Source organism: Melampsora larici-populina (genome assembly GCF_000204055.1).
Source record: "Melampsora larici-populina 98AG31 unplaced genomic scaffold MELLAscaffold_81, whole genome shotgun sequence".
Lineage (NCBI taxonomy): Eukaryota > Fungi > Basidiomycota > Pucciniomycetes > Pucciniales > Melampsoraceae > Melampsora > Melampsora laricis-populina.
Genome location: NW_006768845.1, coordinates 25,679 through 33,293, shown reverse-complemented (window position 1 = coordinate 33,293; position 7,615 = coordinate 25,679). Strand labels below are relative to the sequence as shown.

At 39.2% G+C, this 7,615-nt stretch overlaps 1 protein-coding gene across 1 annotated transcript; it reads right to left on the bottom strand.

Moving 5' to 3' along the window:
- Nucleotides 1-3,901: 3,901 nt before the first annotated feature.
- Nucleotides 3,902-5,489, bottom strand: MELLADRAFT_69086 (uncharacterized protein; the record flags this gene model as incomplete). The annotated part of the gene is made up of 4 exons (XM_007417922.1): nucleotides 3,902-4,644; nucleotides 4,723-4,821; nucleotides 4,926-4,949; nucleotides 5,069-5,489. The coding sequence occupies 4 exons, from the start codon at nucleotides 5,487-5,489 to the stop codon at nucleotides 3,902-3,904; spliced, it is 1,287 nt and encodes a 428-aa protein (XP_007417984.1).
- Between the last annotated feature and the right edge of the window lie 2,126 nt (nucleotides 5,490-7,615).

Genomic DNA, 7,615 nt, shown 5'->3' with positions numbered 1-7,615 from the left:
TTCAGAGCAATTAGACATCTTGATTTTTTTTCCGGAAAAACTTGTATATTTTTTTGGGAATTTGGTAGAAGAATCACAAGAGTTGAAGTTGTTGAGAGAGAAATAGACTAGTGAGTAGTATAGCTATGTAGTGTTATGTAGTTGAGTTTTAAAAAAAACGAGTAATTCAATTCCTGGCCAGCCACTGGAGGGACTGTGTTTCCAGTTCCTGGCCAGCCACTGCAGTCGGTCCACTGCTGTAACAGGTAAAAACATCAAAGTGAATCTCTACACATGAGGGAGATCAGGGTCTGAGAATTCAATATCAAGAAGTAGAAAAAGAGCAGTCAAACGTTTCAGAAAAGGGACTAAAGAGACTGGTATTTTTTTGAATTTGGGAGAGATGAAGCGAAACAACTTGAAGAAATAACACAAAATCAAATCTCTAGATAAGGTGGAGAGAAATAAAAACCAAGTTAGATATTACAATTCAAGTATAGCTTATTTTTTTCTAGCTTTAGCGTGTTCAACAGCAAGTTGTTCGAGAATTGCCTTGATGTACTGTTTCTGGCTCATAGCCTTTAACATAGCACGATAAGCTTGAGGAATCCATATGGTGTTAGCCTTGGGTTCAGTAATATTCATTGATGAGGTGGGGGGAAACACATAGTGAATATCTGCTATATCAAGATGCGAGAATATGAGGCGATTTGGAAAGTTTTCTTCAAAACTACACGCTCCAGGATTCCCTTTATACATGTAAAGCTGGGTAGATGCATATGAGAGCTTAGATCGAGTGGACGATTTGGTGATCCACTCGTGCTTACCATTCTGGTAAATGTAGAGAGCACAGATCTTACCCAAAAAAAGCATCTAAAACGAATCAAGAGTACATTAAATGATCAGAGTCGGCAGCTTCATATTTGAAACAGGGGATGACATACATTGTTTTTTATAACCACAACAAACTTGTTTACTTCAAGTGGATTGTCTTCTGATACATTGCCACTTGTATAAAGTGTTTGTGTTGCGATGTCGAGAGTTGTTGATGTATTTTTTGCAATCCAATTGAGGTCAAGCTTTACATGAATGTTCCATCGATGTAAGCGATCCAGAGCCTTGTCCATCTGCTCAGAGTTTTTCAGCATGATGGCTACCAATTTACTACATGTCCGAGGGTCCAATTTGGTGGCTCCATTTGCATTGGCGTGATCAGAAGCCACAGGATCCTGGTGGTTGTTTTTTTTCTTTCGTTCATTACCTTTTCCTTTTGCTACACGAGATATAGTAATTGTGTCTAATATCAACGAAAACTATCAAGATCAAACAAAAAAAATGTTGTGATCGAGCAGAATCAAGCTGTTTCAGCAACTTTCAGGCCATTTCAAATGTTTGGACTCGGTTGAAACTGGTTGAAACAACCTTCTTGCTGACCCATGCCAGACTGTCAGACATCTCGATTTCAATGACCATCAACTGTCATAATATGACATTTTTCCACACCCTTTTACATAAAAATGTGCAAAAAATTGTCTTACCTGAGCTTCGAACTCAATACTATCATGATTGGTATGTATACACAATAACATCAGGTTTCATTGTGACTCGATGATCATTGCTACTCACCTTATGTATTGAAGTGGGTAGCCTGGTGGCCCTGAGAACCCTCTTTCCTACCTAATGTGTAAGAAACCTAATTTTTTTTTCCACACTTTTTGACATATTCCTACATACAAAATAAGGCTCCTGTGTGACTTTTTTTTTCAAATTTTTAGAATTCCTACACAGAACATAAGGACCATTTTTACCCAAAAAGGCCAATTCCTACATACCCAATTAGGCGGGTATATAGGGGCTTTCCAGGGTCCTGTCTGAGTTGTTGGATTTTCGAAATTCAGCCTTATTTAAACCCATACCTCAAAACCATGATTCCTCTACACATAACTTGTTAAAACCATACACATCTGTAACCATAACTATTTAAACCCATAAAATTCGAAATTCCAAGTTTGAACCTGTATACTCCTCATATGCCATATATTACTCAACTACACATAATAACTAAACCCATAATTTCGAAATTTCACTACTTCTCATACTACATATCATCCACCAAACTACATAACCCTTAAGAAATAGAAAAATAGAAACATACAAAAATAGAAAAGCGCAACACTTCACATAAAATGAAAAATGAAATAAAGTATAGAGAGAAGAAAAAGAAAAAAAAAGAAATAAACTGATTAAAGAACTTAAAACACACTATTGAGGTAGTGTAGTACTTAAGTAATGTAGTACTTAAAACACATGTTGAATTAATGTATTATTCTAAAAACTGTAGTTTTCGTATTTTGAAATGATAATAATAAGATAATTGGGTTACCCCATTTCTGATTTCCACACCAGAGTTTTTGTAGAAAACCAAATACGGTTTTGACCCAAAAACCATTTTTGGCTTTGGTGGGGTATTTGGCCAAAAACGTTTTTTGGGGTCCAGCCGAACGGGCCCTTAAGTAATTGAAATGAAAATTGAGACAATCAATTCTTGAAAGATCTACAAAGAAACAATTATATCTGCACATTGGCTTCAATGCTCATGAATTGTGATTTTGATTAGTTTTCCTCTGGTCTGTCAATTTCACCTCATATCAAGTCTTTGAAGAAGGATGGGGTTGTCAACACAAGTTATTGATGGTCCGTGTCATCCAGTATTCATGATGAGATAGAATGTAAGAAAACAAGTCAGCACACACTCGTATCCACCAATAAAAGTTTTCAAATCACACAGCTCTTTCAGAGTTGGGCTCTTTCTTCGTGATACTTAATATCTTCAATATTTTTCATTCCACAATTCTTAATTTGTGATGCAATTTTCCAAGTTTTTTTGTGCCACATTACACAATGTTCAATGCAACTCACTGGCGCTAGTCATACACATGTACTCAATGTACAGTATCATGTCTTCAACGGTTTTCTCAACCCTGTGCCAGCAACACACCACACCACAGAAAGCGTGTTTTTTGGGTTGTGGTAGGTACCGCAACAACAAAACATTAGCCTGGGTTGTGCGCCGCGCAAAGCAAAAGGCGCAACAGCACCAAAAAACCGTCAAATTTCAAGTTTTTCTGAGCAGTAACACAACAAATGTTGTTGCGGCCCACAAAAGCTCAAAATTTGACACATCTTGTTGCACAGCAGGTCAGGCCACAACTTTGAAATGGATTTTACAGTGCAGTGCAGTCAGAAAAACCGTGACGCAAGCACAGCGCAGCACACAACACCTGCATTGCTGGCCCAGGGTTGGTTTTCTGCACAAATAAACTTGACTTCTTGATAACCCAGGCAATGTCTGCTACAAAGCACTTTCATAAATATCTCCCAACAATAAGTCCATCAAGTATTGTACATTTTCACGTGCAGAAAGGTCTTTAATATCTACCGCACTTTTTGCAGGATAGCCTCACCTGACAAAGCTAATTTGTATAAGCTATGTCGTCAGTCTATACTAATGAACCTCTTTATCTATATGTATAAATAAGTAAGAAATGTGACAATGGTTGATCTAACAAGTATCTGTTTACTCAGGCCTGATGGTACAGAAGAAAGATAGTAAATTCTCAACTAAAGAAGGTTGGATCCTACCATTTGACTAAGACTTAGTTCCACTCACAAGATTCAAATCACATTTTGACTGACCATAGAACTAAGGTGATGTAATGTCTGCTTTTATATTGGCTTGTTGGCAATGCTTTTGCAAATGAACTAATTGATCCACTATTTCTTGTTGGGATTGAGGACTCGATGGAAATCGCCAAGCATAATTACGTACATCCAATTTCTTGAGCTGAGGCCAATTTTCTTCAAACAGCAACATGTTCAATGTTCTACAATGGTTTGGTGTCGAGTAAGTACAGGTAAGACATCATAGAGATTTACAGTCTTGAAAGCTGGTCACAAGGTCCCCGTTTGAGGTCGAAAACTTCAAGTCGGTCAGAGATGGAAGACAGAAACGACTGTGAGGATCCCAGGTAGGATCAACTTCCCAGGTATAATCAATCTCCGCAATGTCGTCACGATACTTCGGAGTAAATTCAAGGGTGAGCATTGTTAGACAAGGTGTGATGTGATTAATTAGCCGATGTGCTGAGCTCAGTGATAAATTAACACATTCTTGAATCACAAGCTTAGTAATCGTCCTGGGCCAATCAAAAAGACACCAAGTTACATCCACATCTTTGATATCCCATAAAGTTAAGTGCGATAGAGATTTGAGTTGGGATAGATTGAATCCAAAAGAACTATTGCCTAGTTTTTGTTGATCTCCAGATGCTGTGATTGCTTGGCAATTAAATGACTCTAGCAGAGGTAGACTAGCAACAATTTCTGATGTTAATCCATTCACAATTCGTAGCTTGAAGTATTCATGTCCATTCCTGACAGTTATCTTTTGTCCATCATCCAATGTCAAGTGCCGGAGTTGTTTGAGACTTGATAATAGCGGAATCAGCTCTAACAGAAAAGTTTCCGTTCCACCTGTATCTCTGTATCCTGCTTCATAATCACATTTGATACCCAGCTCAGAAACGTTGGGGCACCGCTTTATCAAGGCTCTCACACTCTCTGGAGAGATTGGCTCCATGTATTGATCTTCGTCGTTTTCGCAGTCTTTGTAGTAATCAAATATAGAATGATAGCGTTGAGGGACAAGATTATCTTAAAAGGAATCATATTTTGCAATTTGACCAGCAGGTTTAGTGCAATTTGCGGAAAGTGTGAGTGATAATGATCGGACATAGGTGCCGTGTTTGAGGAGAATATCTTCAGTCCACAGATCAATTGGTGCTGGAAGAGAAGTAGGAAACTGTAGTTTCTACAATTTGGTATGAGGAATTGGTTTTCATTAGAAATCTTTCCTGCACGAACAATTTGACTTGGAAATGACTCACTCGCCATAGCCACGGTCGGCATAGCTGATATATCTTATGAGAAGTCAATGAAAAGTTTTGAATACTATTCAAGACAGGCGGGTTTTGGTGTAAATAGGTCATGTACGGACCCCGTCCGCCTGGACCTATAATTATCAACTTACCGCGGCGCTTTTCTTTGTAAATCTCCGCAGCTTCGAGCTTAGCTATGCCATCGAGGTTTTTGAGTATGTTGTCAAATACCTCGATAGGCAGATCCATGAGACCCAGAGGACGAAATGTGTGTTCTGATTTCTGAATCTCGATCACTTCCTTACGTCCACCGGACAAACTTTTAAATCCTTGAAGGCGAGATCCAACAACTTCGCTCGCAGACGAGAAAGAGTCATGCGGGCTTTCTGATAGGCCGAGTTGAAGAAAGATATCAAGGACCGATTCCTTTGACCAAATAAAACCTTCCGAGTCGAGTTTATCAAATCGCTTTCGAATAAAGTCAAGATGTTGATTTACTGGTTTAATACTCTCGCGGTTCAAAACGATCTCGCGCCAAAGTGCAAGCTGAGCTGTGCGACTCGAGGATGGCATATTGGGTTATTTCACCAATATGTTTTCTTTTGAGAACAAATTGTCCCAAGAGTTTGGTGCAAGGAGATCTCAGTGGCGATCAGAGATTTGGCGAGCTCTGATTATTTCAGTTTGAGATTTCAAGCCTACTAAAACTTGTCGAGAAGGTTTGTTCGAGACCAGCTGGTCAGCTACGCGGGAACGTGGCTGGTACAAGAACCAAGATGAGTTACTTTTGATGAATCCAACGACGAAAACTACAATGGGGTCGATCATCGACGAGAGGATCTGAAAGGATGGTTAACAGAAGGGGATGACATCAGACATAACCCATCAAAACCCATGATTTGATTTATGCATACATATGTAGTTATGTACAGTAGATTTCATAAAGGTTGAAATCGAGGTTTTTTGAAAATCGAGAGGTGGCCCATGCGCCACCTGTGACAGGTCTCAAAATGCATACCAAAATGCTGACATAGACAGCATAGACACGTCGACTGAAAAGAACCTTTGGCACAGTCACTACATGCAAAGTGCTGACCCCGCGGATGCGGGGTCGCGGTGACGCCGCACAAAACCCAAGGGGGGGTCTTGCAAAGGCGGGGGGTCGATCCGGGGTCAGCGCAACGCCGCACCCGCGGCGTCACCACCTTGCATGTAGTGAGTTGGATGAATGCCCTCTGCATGGGTATGCACACCCTCATAAGGTGCACATTTTTGAGTTCGAGCCCGAGTGGCTTCCTTTTATGTCATCACAACTTTTGACAAGTTTTTCATATTTGATTTGCTTGGTGTCATAAACTAAAAGAATGGGAAAGCTATGCTGGTTTTGATTGCTCACATTTGCTTGTTGCCATTTCATCGTTGATTCTAGGCAAAAAAACGGTGGTAAAAAATATAAAGGCAATGACTTGAACACAGGAGTCCCGTTGAAGTCGCACCACCCAATCACAGCTCTTGACCACTGTGCCACCAAACAATTGAAGGGTTGGGGTTGTTGAAAGTCTCGTTACTGTATGTTCATCAATCTGGTATGCATATTTGAGAACTGTCACAGGTGGCGCACGGGCCACCTCTCAATTTTCAAAAAACCTTGATTTCAACCTTTATGAAATCTACTGTACGGCTTGTGGTTGTTTGTTTTCTTACATCCTACAATATCTTTATGAATCCTGTAAGATAACAATAATCAATCATTTGTGTTTTGATGACCTCATACTTCAAAGGTTTGTCACGAGGTAGACAGTAGACAGGTCAGATGCGAGGATGACCATGCACAATCACAGGTATGTGGCAATTGAAGCCAATGTCTGAACATCACCATTGCATTATTAATCTTCCAAGACTTGATTGTCATGATTGTCATTTCCATTGCCCAAGACATCTTCAGAGATTTTTGTGAGTTTAGATTATGAGATAATATGGAAACTGATCATAATTAAAAGTTCTTCAGCATTGGAGTGGAAGTTCACAGACTGCCAAGCAGAATTTATAACGAGGTTTCGAACCAAATTACACTGATACTTTCAAGAGTATTGGAGTTGAAGTCAATAGGCCACAAAGAAATTGTATTTATTTGACTGAAAGTGTTTAAACAGATAGTCAGATGGCTGTTGGAGGATGGAACTCGTGATAAAATCACACCATGATTTGAAATTGACAATGATTATGTGTACACAATCTCTGTGGATTCAACATCTTTCTGATATTCTTAACACCTAGCTTTTAAGATGGATGGAAAGGATGAGTTTAAATATGTGTGAAGTTTCACCACAGAGCAAGAAGGTGTGTGGACCTTAGTAAAGTGATATCGTGGAATAGAACCAATGAATAAGAGTATTTGACCTATTGTGCAAGAATCATCAACTTACTGACCTATCAGAAACTTAAAGAATTCAACACAAAGAAGTATCTGTAAGTGGAAAAAATGAGATGAAAGCCTCTACAATTGATTGGAATTTTTCTCAATATAACATTGAATATCTCTTGAATCTGTAACTTATTCTTTGGTGACCACTCTTGAGAGAAAGAAGCACATCAGTGCCTTTCTTGTATAGCTTCTATCAGGGGTAATAACTAGTTGTGAAATAGAAAAAGTGGGTCCAATTTGAGCAGGCCCTTAATATACTGTGTGAGACAGTACC